This window comes from Mandrillus leucophaeus, unplaced genomic scaffold (assembly GCF_000951045.1).
Source record: "Mandrillus leucophaeus isolate KB7577 unplaced genomic scaffold, Mleu.le_1.0 Scaffold14, whole genome shotgun sequence".
NCBI classification, from domain to species: domain Eukaryota; kingdom Metazoa; phylum Chordata; class Mammalia; order Primates; family Cercopithecidae; genus Mandrillus; species Mandrillus leucophaeus.
Window position 1 is genome coordinate 3173254 of NW_012101365.1, and position 18026 is coordinate 3191279.

General features: G+C 52.8%; 1 protein-coding gene across 2 annotated transcripts in view; it reads right to left on the reverse strand.

Annotated features, from left to right (window-relative positions):
* Positions 1 to 18026, reverse strand: part of GLIS1 (GLIS family zinc finger 1) — a 237277-nt gene that overhangs the window by 86484 nt on the left and 132767 nt on the right. For both annotated transcript variants that reach the window (XM_011973791.1, XM_011973792.1), the window contains exons 2-3: positions 9311 to 9488; positions 1742 to 2624 (exon numbers count right to left, since the gene is read on the reverse strand). In XM_011973791.1, coding sequence (XP_011829181.1) covers positions 1742 to 2624; positions 9311 to 9488 — 1061 coding nt within the window. The remainder of the gene's footprint in view (positions 1 to 1741; positions 2625 to 9310; positions 9489 to 18026) is intronic.

Sequence of the window (18026 nt, forward strand, 5' to 3'; positions counted from 1 at the left end):
CTAACCACAGACAGAATCCAGGTGTAAGCCAGTGTCCTATGGAGTCTTGTCAAGGTTTCTTCGGGTCACAGAGCCTCCACCTAGGCCCCCACAGGCACCCATGGGCTCACCCATAAGAGAGAATCTGTGAAGGAGAACTGTGGCTCAGCAGCTGTCAGCTCCAGGGTCTCAGGGAGAGATGGGGGCCCAGCTGGTTCCCAGCAGCCCTGGCCTGGCCTGCGTGCTGTCTGTTGGTCAACTCCTTCTAGGCAGGGTCATGTGTCACAGGACCCCCAGACAAGCCAGGGCATCGCTAGGGGCTGGCCCAGCCACCAGGCTTCCTCCAGCATCCTGTCAGCCCAAAGGCACAAGATAAAGTCAAAGTCTCAGCCTGTCCAGTGCACTCTCCCTACCACTGCTCCACACACCAGAATGCTAACCACAAGCTCCCTCCTCCTGCCTCCCCTCCGCACAGGCCATTCACTGCTGCTCACTTGTTTACAAAGCAAACTCTTTCTCCTCCTTCAAGACCCAGCCTCCTGAAGCTGCAGAAACAGAACCTGTCCGACGCCCCGCTCCCAGCTCCACAGGTGGGTGGGGCCCACAGGAGGACAGAGTTTATGCTGCTGACTGCCAGTGTGTCCTGCCTCCTTCCTGGCCCCTACAATGTCACCCTGGGCTCTGAGTGGGGACACTATGCCCCTTCCCAGACCAAGTGCTCCATGAGTGGGGGTCCAATGACAGTGTCAATGTGCAAGTGTGAAACAGCTTGACTTTGGCTGTGGTACCAGCCCCAGCACACCAGCCACGCTGCTGCCCTGATGCCTGGGTGGGCTGGGCAGTGGCCCTGGTGGCCCATGCTTCTCATCACCAAGCACACCCTGAGGTCCAGCTCTGGACAGGTATCTCTCCTGGTGGGCTGGCTGGGCCTCGGAGGTGGCACAGCAGTTAGGCTGAGTGTATCAGGGAGTGCTCCTAGCCTCTGATACAGCTATTCCCCCACAGACGGGACAGAAATGACCTGTCACAGAAATGACCCATCATAAGGGCCGGAGGCCTGCGTACCCACAGTTAATATGCGTGCGTGTGTGTGTGTGTGTGCGTGCATGCATGTGTGTGCACATGTGCGCATGCACGCATAATGCTAGTGCCAGAAACCTGTCTCAACTCCAGGAAGAACGCCGCTGGTACGACCCAGGGCCTTAGCTAGTAATCCTGGGCCCCAGCCCAAAGCCTGCCCTGGGGCCCCGCAGCTCTCCAGCCGGGTGCCTGTGAGGCCCCACTGTTCCTTGGTGGAAGCCAAGGCTGTAGGCAGCACCAGAAGGCCCAGGGAATCTCACTGGGATGGGTGGCGGTGAGGGCCCAGTGCTGGAGGAGAGCATGTTCTCCACATCTCATTTGGCCACCAGTAGGTGGGACATGGAGCAAACACATGGAAGAAGAGGGTGGCCACACCTGTTTTTCCAATCGCACGTGCACACAGCCCCGGGCCCTGTGGCATGCTAAGATACATCTAATGCCTCAGGGTGGGGGACTGGGCACCTGATGAGTATGAGGGCCCCTCTGCCACAGTTTCCAGTGACAGGGGCAGTGACTATCTTCACCAGTGGCTACATCCACAGCATGGGTCCTTCCCTCCATGACCACAGGGATCTCAGTCAGCCCCGAGGAAGGAGTCCCAGGTGGCCTCTCCTGGGGCACTGGGTGGGTGCTGCTGTGCCAGAGGGGCTGGGGTGAGGCCTGGTGGCCAGTGGGAACTCACCATGCATTTGTTGGGCTTCTCGCCCGAGTGCACCCGCATGTGGATGAGCAGCTTGTAGCGGGCGTTGAAGGGCTTGTAGCGGCGCACACAGCCAGCCCAGAAGCAGGTGAAGTCCTCGCCCTTGCGCTGGTCGATGTGGCTCTTCTCGATGTGCCGCACCAGCTCCTCCTGCTGCTCATAGGCTGCACAGCAGTCCACCCAGCGGCACGCCTGCTGCCCGGCCACTACCCTGCCCGCCAGGCCCAGCCCCAGGCCTCCAAGGCTCGGGCCAGGCGGCAACTGAGACAGGGGATAGGGGGGCGGCAGGTCCTGCTGGTGAGGCCCAAAGAGCTCTGAAAACTCATCCGCGGGTTCCTGCTTCAGGAAGCTTGCCTTCCGGCAGGCTTCAAGTTGCAAGCTGCCCTCATGGCTGTCCGTCGATGCAGGGCCAGGCCGGGTCCGCTTGGAAGGGCCCCCGGGGTCTCCCGCCAGAGGGGGGCTCCGGAGTCCATTTACACAGGTGACCAGAGACATCTGGGAGGAGCGGATGATGGAGGTGACGTCGGAGGAGGCACAGGGTGAGGAGGAGGCTGGGGAGGTGGGGGGTAGGCCCAAGAGGCAGCAGCGCTTCAGGCTGCCCTCAGGGAGGTGGGCCTCGGGCTGGGGGCCAGGGCCAGAGCTGGGTTCGCTGCCCAGAAGGTAGCAGGAAGGCGCAGGGGTGGTGAGGCTTCGGCCCGGGAGGTCCAGGTCTGGGTGCAGGCAAGTGGCCGGCGGGGCCCGACAGTGGGCAGACAGGGACGTGCGGGCCTCTGCCATGGCTTGGTAGTTGGGCAGCGACTCCTGTTTGATGTGTTGTGTGGTTGGGAGGCTGCCGTTCACATAGGTGGCCTGGGGTCTGGGCGACCTGGAAGACAGTGGCCAGAGAGGTCATGAGAGGCTGGGCATGCCACAGAGAGAAGGCCCAGGCGGGGGCAGACAGGGAAGCTGAGGACCAAGGAATGGACAAGCCCAGGGCAGGAAACAGAGGCTGAAGGCTGAAGGCAGAGAAACAGCACCTACAGATTGGTTGTCTGGAAAACAAGGCAGAGTGTAAAGGAAAATGGGGAGAGAGAGAGAGAGGAAGAGGAGGGCTGGGGAAGGAAAGAAGAGGCAGGAGGCCAGGCACAATGGCTCATGCCTATAATCCCAGCACTTTGGGAAGTCAAGGCAAGAAGACTGCTTGAGTCCAGGAGTGTTCAAGACCAGCCTGGGCTACATAGTGAGACTCTATCTCTACAAAAAAATTTACAAATTAGACAGGTGTGGGGTTGTGCACCTGTAGTTCCAGCTACTTGGCAGGCTGAGGTAGCAGGATCGCTTGAGCCCAGGAGGTTGAGGCTGCAGGGAGCCAAGGTCATAACATGCACTCCAGGGTGAATATGGTGAGACCACCAGGAAGGAGGACCTTGCATCCTTTTACCAAAGCTCAGCACCCCTACCCAGCCCTGAATGCCACGCCATCCTGCCTCCCAGGGGCTTCCCTGCTCCCTCTCCGTGGCCTTCTAGTGAGTTCTCCGGGAAGAAGGCTGAGGCTGGCATTTTGAGGAACACCCAGATCCAGGGTATATTAAATTCCACTTACATGTCCCTTAAGTCTTTCTTAATTTTTGTAATCTAGCTTAACTTCCACAAATGCTAATTGTATGACACTTTGCCCCAAGCAGCCTGGCTTTTCCACTGTTAATGTCAGTGCATGCGGGAGTGTGAAGTGCAGTCCTGGTGGGGGTGTCTCAGGAGGAACTGAGGCAAAGCTTCTGAGGGGTCCCAGGGATTCAGGCCCTCACAATGTGTCTGCATGAAACTGCGATTTTGGGGAAAAGCCATGGTGCAGGCCAGGCAGGGCAGCCCATGGGAGTATGTGGGTTTGAGATCAGGCTCAGCCACATTCAGCCATGCAAACTTGGGCAACGTCCTTTGCCATCCTGGGCCTTTCTCCTCCTCTGGGACATCAGGTGGGTCCTTCCCATGAGAGCAAGGGTGGATATGTGGGCACGGCTGCGGTTTGCCAGGTGACTGTCTTCACCACACAGGTGGGATACAGGTGTCCAGAGGGCCTCTCCCAGATGTGGAGCATTCCCTCCGCCACTGTGCAGGAGGCCAGGCTTAAAGGATGTAAGGGGATTTCTGCACTGATGCTTCCACCATTCTGAGTGGGGGGACCAGGTAAGGTGCAGAGAGGGACGGCAGGGCCTGCCTGTCACCACAGCACTCTGAAAAGGGGAAAGGTCAGGAAGGTGAGGTGGGGCTGAGGGTCAGGAAGCCCCTCTGGCTGGCTAGGCAGAACAGGAAGCCTGATGCTATGCCTGAAGTCTGGCTAGAACACCCCATGCCACCTCATCCCATCTGAACCTCAGTCTCCTTGCCCGTAAAATGGGGGCTAAGTCTACCTTAGAGGCTGGCTGCCAGATCCAGTGAGATGGCCCCATGACAGCCCTCTGCGAGGGGGATGGCAGGGTGAAGGGAGCTCTTATCGCTGCTGTTCTACCGCCACTGTCTCGGGGCTCTCTGAAGCCAGAACTGTGGGGTCATCACCTGTCCCTCGGTTTCCCAAGATGGCCTTGCAGCTCCAGCCCCTCTATCTGTGGCTCCCTGCAGTTGCAGCATCCCCATCTCCAGTCATGAGGTAGAGACGAGGGGAATGGACAGGGAAGAGGGAAAGCCAGAGTCTGGAGGCCCTCAGACAGCATGGCCTCCAATCGCATCACACACAGGTGGGAAAGGGGCTGAGAGGGCGCAAGGCCTGCACGCAGGCGTACAGCAGCAAGCCGGGGCCAGGCCTGGCCAGAACCCCCATTCCCCTTCTCTGGAGTGCAGGTGTTTTTTCCTATGTTGAACTGACCTGAAGCTCCCCCTGAATGAAGGGGAAGGGGAAGGGCTTTTCTGTTTGTTTCTCAACTACACCTAGCGACCTCTTCCCTCCCAAGAACCATAATCTAAGTGGTCATTGGGGGAGTCAGAAGGAGGTTTGAGTCCAAGGTAGACAGCAAACACGCATCTCCTCTCCCCAGGGCTGGGCACACTGCCCCCACCATTGCCAGCAGAAAGCTCTGAGTATCTTAAAGATCTGATGGAAAAGTGGTAACTTTATAGGGCTTAAAAAAAATAAAAGCAGGTCAGGCGCGGTGGCTCATACCTGTAATCCCAGGATTTTGGGAGGCCGAGGTGGGCAGATCACCTGAGGTCAGGAGTTTGAGACCAGCCTGACCAACATGGAGAAACCCCGTCTCTACAAAAATACAAAAATTATTCAGGCATGGTGATGCACGCTTGTAATTCCAGCTACTCAGGAGGCTGAGGCAGGAGAACTGCTTGCCCAGGAGGCAGAAGTTGCAGTGAGCCAAGATCGTGCCATTGCACTCCAGCCTGGGCAACAAAGCGAGACTCCATCTCAAAAATAAATAAATAAAAGCAGAGCTGCTCCTCAGGGGACTGTGATCCTGGGCCTGGCAAAGGCAGGCATGGGCAGGAGTTCGGCCAGGAAAACATCTGCTTGGAGCAGTCCCTTGAAAATGGCTTCAGGTAAATCAACCAACACCAAGAGAAGAGAACAGCGGTAGCTTCCGTGACTGAGTTACCCAAGTGACTAAGACTGACAGCAAAACCTTGCGCAGCATCAGGTCGGGAGGGTGACTCAGGCCTTGGTGTCTTGTGGCTCCCCATATGCACTGAGGAAGTACTGCCTCCCTTCCTCCACTGTACTGTGAGGCCCAGGAAGTGGTTCCGGCCTGGCTCTGCTGCTGAGCCCTGTGCACCCCAGGACAACTCCCATCACATCTCTAGAAACTGCAAGCCTGGGTCTCTAGACAGAGTGAACAACTGCTGAGCAGCTGAACGTGCCGGGTGCCTTCCCAAGGGTCATCTAATGCAATCCTAGCACAGCAGAAGACGTGGTAGTATCTGCTGAATACATGACTACACGCCTCACGGGAGATTCCGCCATCTGTTTTACACTTAGGAAAACTGAAGCGACCTGCCCGAGCCTGCAAGGCAGTGATAGAGCAGGAACTGGAATCTGGATCTGTGTGACTCAGAAGGTTGGGGCTCCAGCTTTGTCTATAGAATGATTTCGTCTGATGACTATTACATTCCTTACAGCTTCAATGTTCTAAGTATCAGAGATGCACATGTTCTTCTGTCCATAATCCTGGACCCTGGAAGGGAGCTGCTGAGATTGGGATAGTCAGTGTTTCTCCTGCAGAGACTCAGTGGAGAGGTAGGGATCTCAGATTTCATGCCCCTGAGGTATCAGCAACTGTAGTCTGAATGAAGGGTCAGTGATTTCACTCAACAGGCTTTTCACTCTGTACTAGGTGACGCTGAAGAAGTGGGGAAGACCAGGTCCCTAACCTTGGGCAGCTCCCCTTCCAATAGGGGAGTCTGTGGACCAGTCCCCTGAGAGAACATTTACATTCTGCTGAGGAGTAGGTAGAGTTCTGGTGAACAGAACTAGTTATGTAGCCTCTCTAGCCTCAGTTTCCCCACTCAACGGCAGTTGGGGGTTGAGAGCATTAATGCATAAAAAGTGCTCGGCCCGGTGAAACCCCATCTCTACTAAAAAAAAAAAAAAAAGAAAGAAAGAAAAAAGAAAAAAACTACAAACAATTAGCTGGGCGTGGTGGCTGGTGCCTGTAGTCCCAGCTACTTGGGAGGCTGAGGCAGGAGAATGGTGTGAACCTGGGAGGCGGAGCTTGCAGTGAGCCGAGATCGTGCCACTGCACTCCAGCCTGGGCGACACAATGAGACTCCGTCTCAAAAAAAAAAAAAAAAAAGTGCTTGGCCTGGGGTGTAGTGTGCAGTAAGCACACCACCATCATTTTTTATTAGCCGTAGGATCTGGGCCTCCTGGGACCATGAGGACTGAATAAGAGAATGTACACCCGAAGGAGTCACTCAGGAAACTGGGGCTATTTTTATTAGTATTAGAGAGTTAGGCTGGAGGCAAGGAGACGGCTGGCGCAGGAGCCCAGGCGCTAGTTGCAGGGTCCTGAGATTGGGAGGGGCAGGCACCAAGAGTGGAGAGAAGGGGCCCCAAACATAAGCCCATTGGGCGGTTGGGGGAAGGCACGGAATTCGGATCAGGTGTGGCACAGGGGTGGGGATCTGTTTTCCTTTAGGAAAATGAGTGAGTCTGAAAGTGTCAGCTCAAATTCAACCCTATTAAATTCAATTTAATAAGGAGGGTATGGGGGCACAGCAACTTAGACTGATGCCGGCGTAGAATTCTACATACAGACTCTCCTGTGCCGTAAATTGTCAAAATGATATTCAAAATGACAAATGATATTTCTGACTGTCTCTAGCAAAAGAAAAAAAAAAATCCTCTTCCTTAGCTTTTCCTAGATTAGCACAGCTTCTACCCTGAGAGATAATAGAATGAATTTCACCAGGGAAATTGGATACCACTGGAGAGCCTCCAGAGAAGAATCCAGTAGATAAATGCATTTGACTGTCACCAAACAATGCACAGCTCAAAGTCTAAAAGACGCTTCATCCTTGCTATGGACTGATTTGTGTGCCCCCAAAATTTATACGTTGAAGCCCTAACACCCAGTGTGACTGTGTTTGGAGATACAGCCTTTAAATAAATAATTAAGGCTAAACGAGGTCATAAGGGTGAGATCCTACTCTGATAAGACAGGTGTTCTTATAAGAAACGAGGGTCGGGCACGGTGGCTCATGCCTGTAATCCCAGCACTTTGGGAGGCTGAGGCAGGTGAATCGCTTGAGCCCAGGAGTTCGAGACCAGCCTGGCCAACATAGTGAAACCCTGTCTCTACAAAAAATTAGCCAGGCGTGGTGGCATACGCCTGTAGTCCTAGCTGCTGGAGTGGTTGAGGTGGCAGGATCACTTGAGCCTGGGAGGTTGGGAGCCTTGGGAGGCTGAGGCAGGAGAATGGTGTGAACCCGGGAGGCGGAGCTTGCAGTGAGCCGAGATCGTGCCACTGCACCCCAGCCTGGGTGACAGAGTAAGACCCTGTCTCAAAAAAAAAAGGAAAAAAAAGGAGTTAGGGCACAGGCCGAGGGATGGCCACAAGAGGACTCGGCGACAAGACGGCCACCGGTGAGGTAAGGAGAGGGGCCTCAGAAGAAACCAAACTGCTGGCACCTCAGTCCTGCACTTCTAGTCTCCAGAATGGTGAGAAAGCACAATTCTCTTGTTTAAACCACCTAGTCCATGGCATTTGCTATGGCAGCCTAAACAAATGAATACACGCCTAAAATCAGAAGTTTTACTAATATCGAAGGAAGCCAGAAGGAATCTAAATTCTCAAAGGAAAATGGTTGCACTTGGGAAGAACAGCATCCTTCTATTGAGGAATTTCTCCACTGTGGGGCTCCCACAAGAACGTAAACTCCATCGGGGGAGATCTTTGCTTCCTTCACCAAGATGCTCCCAGCACCGACCACAGTGCCTGGCACATGACAGGCACTTGACAAATGGCTGGTGAAGGAATAAACTGCAAACCAGCCACTGGGCAAATGTTTAGAATCTCTGGTCTGTGAAGCAGGCCTTAGGCCAGCAGCCCCAGGCAGTGGGTGAGAGGCCTGGGGCTAAGCTCGTGTGCACAGAGGCCTGTCTGTGACTGACCTGACTGTCAGCAAACCAGAGAGCACCAAGGCTGCTATGGTTTGAATATCTGTTCCCTCCCAAACTCATGCTGAAACTTAATCCCAAATGTGGCAGTGTTGAGAGGTGGGGCCTTTAAAAGGTGACTGGGTTGGGTCATGAAGGCTCTGCCTCATGTATGGATGAATCCGTTCACGGGTTAAAGGATGATCATGGGAGTGGGACTGGTGGCTTTATAAAACGAGAGGGACCCGAGCTAGCGTGCTCAGCCCCCTCACAGGTAATGCCCTGTGCCACCTCAGGACTCTGCAGAGGCCCAGCCAGCAAGAAGGGCCTCACCAGATGCAGCCCCCCAATCTTGGACTTAGCCTCCAAAACTATAAGAAGTAAATTCCTTTTCTTTATAAATTACCCAGTGCCAGGTATTCTGTCAATATCTAACAGAAAACAGACTAAGACAAAGACACAACTGAGACCCCAGGAGAAGCTGTAGGAGGCGGGTGTCAGCCCAATGCACACCCTAATGAGACAGGGTGGCTGGCACTGGAAGTGTGCAGGCACTGAGCAGACAGCTACCCAGCAGGGCTTTGTGGGCCATGGTCTCCTGGGGCAGAGATGGCACGTGGGAGGAATCCCTCTCTGCCCTATCAGCAGTTCAGGGTTTGACACTCCATAAACTCTGAGCTGGGTTTTCCTTCCCCAACCTACCCATGAATCTTCCTCTTCTGAAATGATTGATTCTCTGTGAAAAGCTCCGTCTGCTTATTCGGCAGGGAAACACCTCAACAGAACCATCCTTGTGTCTCTCAGAAGGCAAAGCAGGAGGTGCAGGATCTAGGCCAGGCAGCCGCTTCTGAGCTACAGGCCCCTCGTGCCTCCATTTCCCCATGTGTCCCCCCAGCTAAACACAGGAGGTGAGGCCTGATGCCCTTGGTCCTGGGGCCACCTGGGAGTGTCCACAGAAAGCAGCTGCCCACACCTACCTGTTAGGGTGGGGAAAATGCAGCAGCCTCTCACAAGCTTGGGGGTGAGCCCGAGGTGGCGGGCTTCCTGCAGGGAGAAACAGGCCCTGGCAGCAGGTGGGGCCAGGGCCCTCAGCAAGGTCCAGGTCCAGCAGGCTCTTCTCTGAGCCCGGGGTGCAGTGGCCGTAGCTTCCATTCACTAGGCAGAGAAAGACAGGGAGAGAGGGATACGGTGAATATGAACAGCCTGCTGAGGGGTGTGGGGAGAGGGCAGTCCCTGGGGTACAGCAAGGGACAGGGCGCCCAGAGCCAACACTCACTGCATCCCTGCTGCATGCAAGGTTCCAGGATCCCTCATCTAATTCCCACAACCACCAGCAGGATCGATAATAAAATCCTCCATTCTCAGGTAGGGATGCTGGGTCTCTGGTGGTTAAATGACTGTTACATGAACACTGGACACCTCCTATGTACAGACACCGTTCTAGGTGCAGGAAACACTGGTAAACAAGAGAAACTCCGAGTCTCTTGGAGCGTACAGTGTATTATCCTCATGTTAACCACATGGTGCTCATGAGGCAAGGTGTGAGAACACCAGCTGGGGCGGGTGGCTGCTCGGCTGCGCTGCTGCCCACAGGCCAGAGGGAGCAGGGCTGACATGTGGATGTCAAGGAGTAGGTGCTCACTAAACAGCATCTGGTACTGTTAACACAAAAGCTCAGTCTACGTTGCCTTCCAAATTGTGTTACACCATAGAAACACAGTGTGCAGTTATACCTCGCTATCACCTGATTCCTCCACAGCCTGCTTCATGCCCTGCCTCGCCCTGCTAGTGGGTTTCTAGGAAGATTAACTGAAGCAGTTGATGTGAAAGTGCTGAAAAACCACATAAAGTGTAACAAAAGAGTCAGGTGTGCTTGTTCAAAGCTCCTTCTCCTCTCTGGGCCTCAGTTTCCTCATCTACAGAAGGAAACACACCTCCAAACTCTATCTTCTTACGCTGTCCTATAACTCACAGAGCAAAGCTAGGGAGGAAAGGACATGAACTTTGGGGGCTGACAGACCTACTCTGCCCCAAACCAATTCCATAACTCGGACAAATCCCTGTGCAGGGTGGACCCTGTTTCCCCTGTGTAAAATGGGGCCAGTTTCACCCGTTCCCCAGTGATGCTGTGAGCCTCTGAGAACAGAGGCACAAAGTCCCTGGCACAGTGCTGAAACCTAGCAGATATGCCAAGAAGGAAAATTGTTCTTATTGTTAAACAGCACTTCAACAATGACAAAGTGCCTTGCAGATACAATAAAACATGATTGATAGGCCCAAGTATGGCCAACACTGAGAAAGATAAACCATTAAGACGTGAAAAAAACCTGGTCCCAGAACATGATTGACTCCTTACCACGAGGAAAAGGACATCAGCAAGAGCAGCATCCGCCGAGCAGCCTGTGTAGAACCAGGGCTGGGGACGCACACCACTGTCTCACTTGAGCATCCCCACTGCTGTCCAAGGGAGGCCCGAGTCTCACTATCCCCATTTTACAGAGGACAAAACAGAGGCGTGGGGAGGTTCAATTACTCACCCAAGAACACACAGCTAGGAAGCCTCTGAGTTGGATTTCCGGATCAGATCTGTCAGACCCAAACCCCACATCTTAATCGCTATGTAATAAGAAGCCTTTTAGAGAGTCCGCCCCTGAGGATCCCTGTCCCTCAACCCTAATTCTAGCCTGTCCACAAGGCAGTTCCTTCGGCACACTATTATCCCCGTGCTGAGGCCGGGCACTCAGTGCTAACTAGCCACGTGCCATAGCTCTGGAGAGGCACCAGGCATGTGCTTGCCGAGCACGTTCCAGTCTGTGGATGAGCATGCAATGCTCACAAGGTCCCAGGGCAGGTGAGGTGCTCATATAGGAGCCTCCAGGTTCCCAGTCACACGCGAGCCTGTGGAGAGGACTCGGCAAACATCTGCTCCCACGCCACCTTCCCAGCCCCAGCCCCAGCCCCAGTCCTGGCCCGTCCTGCTGCAAGCAATGCTTTTTCCCACTGGCCCTGGCTGCTGCCTGGCCAGCCCCTCATAAGCTTATGTTTTAATAACTGGGCTTTTAATTAAAATGAAATCCCTGGTAACAAATGTGAATGGCCTGAGTTAATGAGAGCAGGCTGCCGCTCATTTAACTCCGTCTCTGCTTGGCCGTCTTTGCTTTTTTCAAATCGTTTCTGCATGCAATTTTATTGTCCCATTGAGGCAAACCCTGGGACTGGGCCTCAGAAAACTGTGGATAATTTTATGACCATTAATAGCATTTGGAGCAGAGAGTGCTTAATCATCACATGGGGCAGTTTCACCAGGGTCTTTCTCCCAAAGTCTCTAACGGGGGTACCGTTCAGAGCTTCCTTCCAGGACTCACCAGGCCCCTCTGGGGCCTTGGGTTACTCCTCCCCTCCTGCACTTAGGAGGCTGTGTGCAGTGAAGGAAGACAGGCCCTAGAAAGGGTGGAGAGGCAGCACCTACCAAGCCCTCACCCATCAAGCCCTTCAAGGGTCCATCCCTGTGGGGCAGGGGCAGGACAGCCATTTCCCAGATGAGAAAGGCAAGGTTTGGAGAGAGATTCTGTGCCTTTGAGCAGGCCTGGGGGTCTGTAAGAGGCAGGGCCACAGTTCAAACCTAGATCTCCCAGACTTCGAAGCCCACAATCTGCTGCCTCTTGGCCAATTGCTGAATAACCAGAGACCCCTAAATAAGTGTCCCCACCTTTGACTCCAATGAGGGTCATGTTGGAGAGCCTCTGGGAAAGTAAAAAGTAAAACCATCATAATGATGTCTAAGCTTTAATCTTTGCAATAATTCTGCCAGAAGGGCAAGCCCACTCCACTGACAGATGAGGACACAAAGGCTCAGAGGGGTCAAAGCAGTTTGCTAAGGTCACACAGGGAAGAAGGGGCTGAGTAGAGATCAAACCCATCACTTCTACGGGAAGAAATAGTCTATACTCAACAAACTACTGAGGACTGTTAGCTTCTTTTCCTCTGGATACAGTAAAAGGTTTTCCTGCAGTAAATAAACAAGCCAGCTTTGGGAAGGAGGGAGGAAGGCGCCACTCAGGTCATAGAATGGTGCCACTTAGTGCTCTAGGCTCATTCAAGCCCTTGTCTGCCGGGACCCTCACAGCGCTCTGGGTAGAAACATCAACCTCCCAACTTTGCAGAGGGACACTGAGCACCAGAGCCAGCAAGTAGCCACTCAAGGTCATATAGTAATTGCTGGCATAGCCGGGGCCCAAAGTTGGTTTCTCAGAGCCTAGACTCTGCCCCGGGATACCTGCTGTCTCAGAGACTGGAAGTTAAATCCAACGTTGCAACACGTGTCCCAGAAGTGCTGTTGGGACTCTCACCGCTACCCATCACGGGCCTACATCTGCCAGGAAGGATGCAGGCACTGCCTCCTCTCTGTTGTCTTGCCTCCCTGTCCCCAATAGCTTCACAAGACCCAGATGGAGGAGGTCCACTCCTGTTCACTCTCCATCTCCAGACAGCATTGATACATGGATCCTTCCCTGGGAAAGCTGGGGGAGCAGGGGTGCCCTAGAAAGGGGTTGGCATCTGCAACCATGTCTCACTCTGTGCCACAGAGGGCCAAGAGCCAACCTTGGGTCTGGCTTTCCCCATGCAAGTGAAGTTCCTTTGGAGACTTACAGGGTGATGGAGTCCTGTATTTACTTTTACAAGTTAGTGAGAAATCCTAGAATGTCAGAGTTGGGACTGGCTGACCATCTACTTCATTAATAGATAAGAAGCTAAGGCTCAGAGAAGGAAAGGGCCTGCCCCAGCCACACAGCAAATCCATAGCAGGGCCTGGATTGGCACTTTTTAAGCTAGGTAAGAATGTGGTTTGGTTTTCTCATCAAGCGTCAATCTTCTTATCTGTAAAATGGTGCTAACACCTAACTCACAAGGTTGAGGTGACAAATGAGAATATGAACATGATGCATTTGGCATGAGGTCTCGCTCACAGTTAGTGCTTAAAAAGTAAAGTGATGATAATTATTTCTCTTATTTCTCCTTGAGCCTGGGGCAGGGAGACAGGGACCTGTAAGGGAAACACGCTGTCCCCAGAAAGGGCAGGTCTGGATGATTCTAAGGCCAGACTCAGAATGACAAACCCCCAAGACTTGGGATTCAGTACATGCAGGATGGGGCAGCCTGAACGAGGTCACAGCCAACAAATCTGAAGCAAACAGCTCTAGTTACACACCAGAGAGCTTTGCAAATTACCATAATGACTTGGCTATAAAGCGGCACCACATATAAGGTGACTCCCCACAAGAATTTTAATTTATGCTGAACCCTGCCAAGTCTGTGTGAGAGTGGACAATGATGCATTCAGCATCTAAGACCCAGAGGCTGCCTCCTTGCAGTCCCGGGAGCATCCAGCAGCTGGGTCCAGGCAGATCTACATCATGACTGCCTTCTTCTTTACCCACAAGCAGTTTTAGTGCCTATCAGGCACTGGGCAGGTGATAGGGCACTGCACTTTATAGTTTACAAAACATTTTTGCAGCCATCACCTATGAGCTTCATTACAACCCTCAGGAGTTGGCTGGGCAGGCTCAGAGAGGGTAGGTGATTTGCCCAAGCTCCCACAGCAAGTATAGGGCTTAGACTTGCCTGACTCAGCCATCTAGTCAGCAAACTTTTTCTGTAAAGAGCAAAAAAGTAAATGATTTAGGTTTTGTGAGTATATAGTCCCTGCCACAACTAAACTCTGCCCTTGTACCATAAAATATATATATATGTGTGTGTGTGTGTATATATGTGTGTATATATGTGTGTGTGTGTGTGTATAAACAAATGAGTGGGACTGTGTTCCAATAAAACTTTATTTAGCAAACAGATTGCTGGCTCCTAGGCTGTTAATCTGCCAACCCCCGATCTCATGCAGCAGTGAGAGAGACAGGATTCAACATCTGAAATGAGCGTACTTTTTCCTGCATCTGTAAAATGGGGAGGATTTTACAGGGTGGAGCTGAGTGTGTGAAATCACTGTCAAATACTGAACACAGGCCTGGCTCCTGGTGGGCATTCAATGAATGGAAGTGCCTTCAGCCTGGCTCTGGGGCCGCTACAGTCTAGGCTCCCCTGTCCACCTGGTGTGACCTCACACATCCATGATGCTTCGCTGCTCTGAGGCACACATCCTCGGCATCCCTTCAGGGTGGCCTGACCCTTCCAAACCCCTCTGGGCCCCCAGAGCCCAGCAGAAGCACACGTCTTCCTGGAACAGTCCTTGGTCTCCTGCCTTCCCTCCTGGTCTCCCCAGCTGCCTGAGCTCCCGGCCTTGGCAGTCCCTGCAAATAGCTGCCACTTAGGCGCACCTTCTGCACACCCAGCACGTGCCAAATCCTTCCCATGGTTTTTCTCTAAATCTTCACAACATCACTACAGTACTCTCTACTGCCACACAGATGCTTTCAGTGCAATGAAAGTCCTACCTCCCCTACAATCCTGAGAAATCCTTCAGGACAAGGATCTCGGAGCCCCAGAGCTGCTGAACGTCAGTGTGGCCCTCGGTATGATTTTGTCCAACTTGCTTCACATATTGAAGGGAAAACAGGGGCCCAGATTGAAGAAAGGACTTGTCCTAGTCACACAGTGAATGTGTTCTCTAGACACCTGGGCCCCCCAGGCATGTGCCTCCTCATTCCCTCATTCCCAGCACAAAGGCCCACAGTAGGTGCTTAAAAATGCTGGGAGGGTAGGTGGCTGGGAGGCTTGTCTCAAGTTTACTTTTGTGCCTATTATATGCCAGACACTGTGACTTAGGGGAGCGGAAGAAGCTTTGTCACACACACACCTAAGTTGAAGTCCTGCTCCACCATTAACTTTCTAGTTGTTTGACCCTAGACAGTCACCTCAGCCTTCTGAGCCTCAGTTTCTTCATCTATAAAATGGGGATAAGAATCCCAGCTCCAGGGGATGGCTGGCTCTTAGGATTAAGTGAGGTAATGTACATGGAGTCTCTGGCATGGTGCCTGGCACAGCCAGCACTTTGATAAAGGCCCTCTGCTGCTGCTCGGACAGGCAGGGAGACAAGGTCAACAGCCGCTGGGGTAGACCTATCTTCCTGGGCAGTGGGCATCAGCCACCACGGAAGAGCAGCCCCAGGCCAACGGAGTCATGCCAGCAGCCCTTCCCCAGGAGGCTGAGTATGGGTGTGGCAGCCCGCTCTCTGAGCCTAGCTTTGCCCTCTGTGCCCCAGGAGTCCTCCACCAGGCTTCCCACGAGCCAGGCCCTGACAGGAGGGGCACCTCAGGAATCACAGGCAGGAGACACGGTGCTTCCCACTTCCCAGGTCCAGGGTGGGTGAGCAACTCACCGCAGGACACGCAGCAGAGGCAGAGCCTGAGCCGTGTTCATCTCCTAACCCTTTCTGCTCTCTGGGCTGCCTCGTCACTCTCTCTTTTCCCTCCTCACAAAACCCAGAAGCCCAGAGACCAGCAGGGAGAGGGGCTTCTGAAGGAGGAGCAGCAGGAAGGTGGACAGCCCGGCGAGCCGGGTTAGCTGAGACCTGCTGCTTGCCTGGAGCCACCTTGGGGCGTTCACGGCCATCAGGGGGGCCATAACCTCAGTGAGGGGCCTCCAGAACGGCAGGCCTGATGCTCATGGCCTCACACCGGGCTTATGCCGCCCGCCACCTCTTATCCCAGACTGCAAGAATCCTATAAATTCCCCCTTTAAAGCTATGCTAGACTTACGGGGACTCGAGCCAGTGAAACCTGAGCAGGCTCACCTCAGGACGGTGCCACGGAGACACCCGAGCCAGCCCACAGGTCCAGCCGGGTCCAGGGCCAGAGTGAGCAGCTCAGGGCGGGTCACACATGTGGCGGCAGGTGTGTGGTGTGTGTAAATAAACACAGCCAGGGGCCAGCTTTCCCTCAGACTCTTTTACTGCTACCAAACTCACACATATTTATTGTAGAAAAAATCAGAAGGTGTACCTAGGCAAGAATTAGAAAATAGATATCACCTATAAGGCCACCAGCCAGAGTGTGCCATCACAGACGTGAGGACATAAACCTCTGCAGTATTTTCTATGCATCTATTTACATTCTTGACAAAAAAACAGGGTAATACATGTATTTTCTTTTCTTTCTTTTTTTTTTTCTTTTAGAGACAGGGTCTCACTCTGTTGCCCAGGCTAGGGTACCGTGGCGTGATCGTAGTTCGCTGCCGTCTTGACCTCCTGGCCTCGTGGGATCGTCCATCTCAGCTTCCTAAGTAGCCAGGACAACAGGGGCATGCCATCACACCTGGCTTATACTTTCTGATACCCTGCTTTCTTCATTTAGTAACATACCATGATACCAAAGTTGATGGAGTGCCCATTATGTACCAGACACAGTGCTAGGCTCTTTCCATGCCAGTACTGCTAAACCCATTTCCAGATGAAGAGTAAGGGACTTGCCCAAGTAAGGGACTTGTAGCTGTGAAATGGGAGAGTCAGGACCCAAGGCGAACTCTATTACACTTGGAAGGCACTGCTGACCCAGACACTGCTCCACATCATTAAGCGATTTAGAGCAGCTGCAGCTGATGGCTTCCCCAGTGTACTAGTCAGTTCCGGCTGCTATAACTAAATACCATAGACTAGGTGGCTTAAACAACTGAAATGTATTTTCTCACAATTCCAGAGGCAAGAAGTCCAAGATCAAGGTGCCAGTCATTTTGCTTTCTGGTAAGGGCTCTCTGCCTGGCTTGCAGACAGCAGCCTTCTCACTATGTCCTCACATGGCCTTTCCTCAGTGTGGGCATGCAGAGTAGAGTGAGCTCTCTGATTTTTTTTTTTTTTTTTTTTTGAGACAAGGTCTTGCTCTGCTGTCATCCAGGCTGGAGTGCAGTGATGCGATCATAGCACACTGCAGCCTCAAGTTCATGGTCTCAAACAATCCTCCCGCCTCAGCCTCCCAAGTAGCTAGGAAGGACTACAGGTATGTACCACCATACTCGGCTAATTTTTTTATTTTTTAGAGATGAGGGCTCACTATGTTTCCCTGGCTGGTTCTGAACTCCTGGGCTCAAGCAATCCTCCTGCCTTGGCCTCCCAAACTGTTGGGAATATAGGCGTGAGCCACTGCCTGGCCTGGTGTCTCTTCTTATAAGCATACTAGTCCTATCCAATCAGGGCTCCACCCTTACGACCTCATTTAACTTTAATTACTTCCTTAGAGGCCTCATCTCCAAACACAGCCACACTGGGCATTAGGGTTTCAACATATGAATCTGAGAGGGAGACAGTAATATTCAGTCTGTAACACCCAGGATTCACATCCTCCTTTTCCCTACCTAGTAGGGTCCCATATTACCTATATCTATCTATGGAGCTTGAGAGAGAGTATAGCATCACAGACAAGAGTATAGATTTTGGATCCAGAAGACTAGGTTTGAATCCTGATTTTGCCATTTACTAGCTGTGTGACCTTGTCTAAGCCAAGTGACTTAACTTCTTTGTGCCACAGTTTATGAAGTTAAAATGGGTTAATGTACCATATATTAAGTACCTAGAACAGAATCTGGCATACAGCAGGCACTATGTAACTGTTTCCTATCATTGTTGTTCTTATTAATCCCACCCCAGGGTGGGCTGTGGAAGGCCTAAACCAATCAGCATGATGTCATCTCTCCAGGTACAGTGCCACAGTGAATGGCTCAGAGAGAGACATGTGAGGGAAGCTGGCTTAA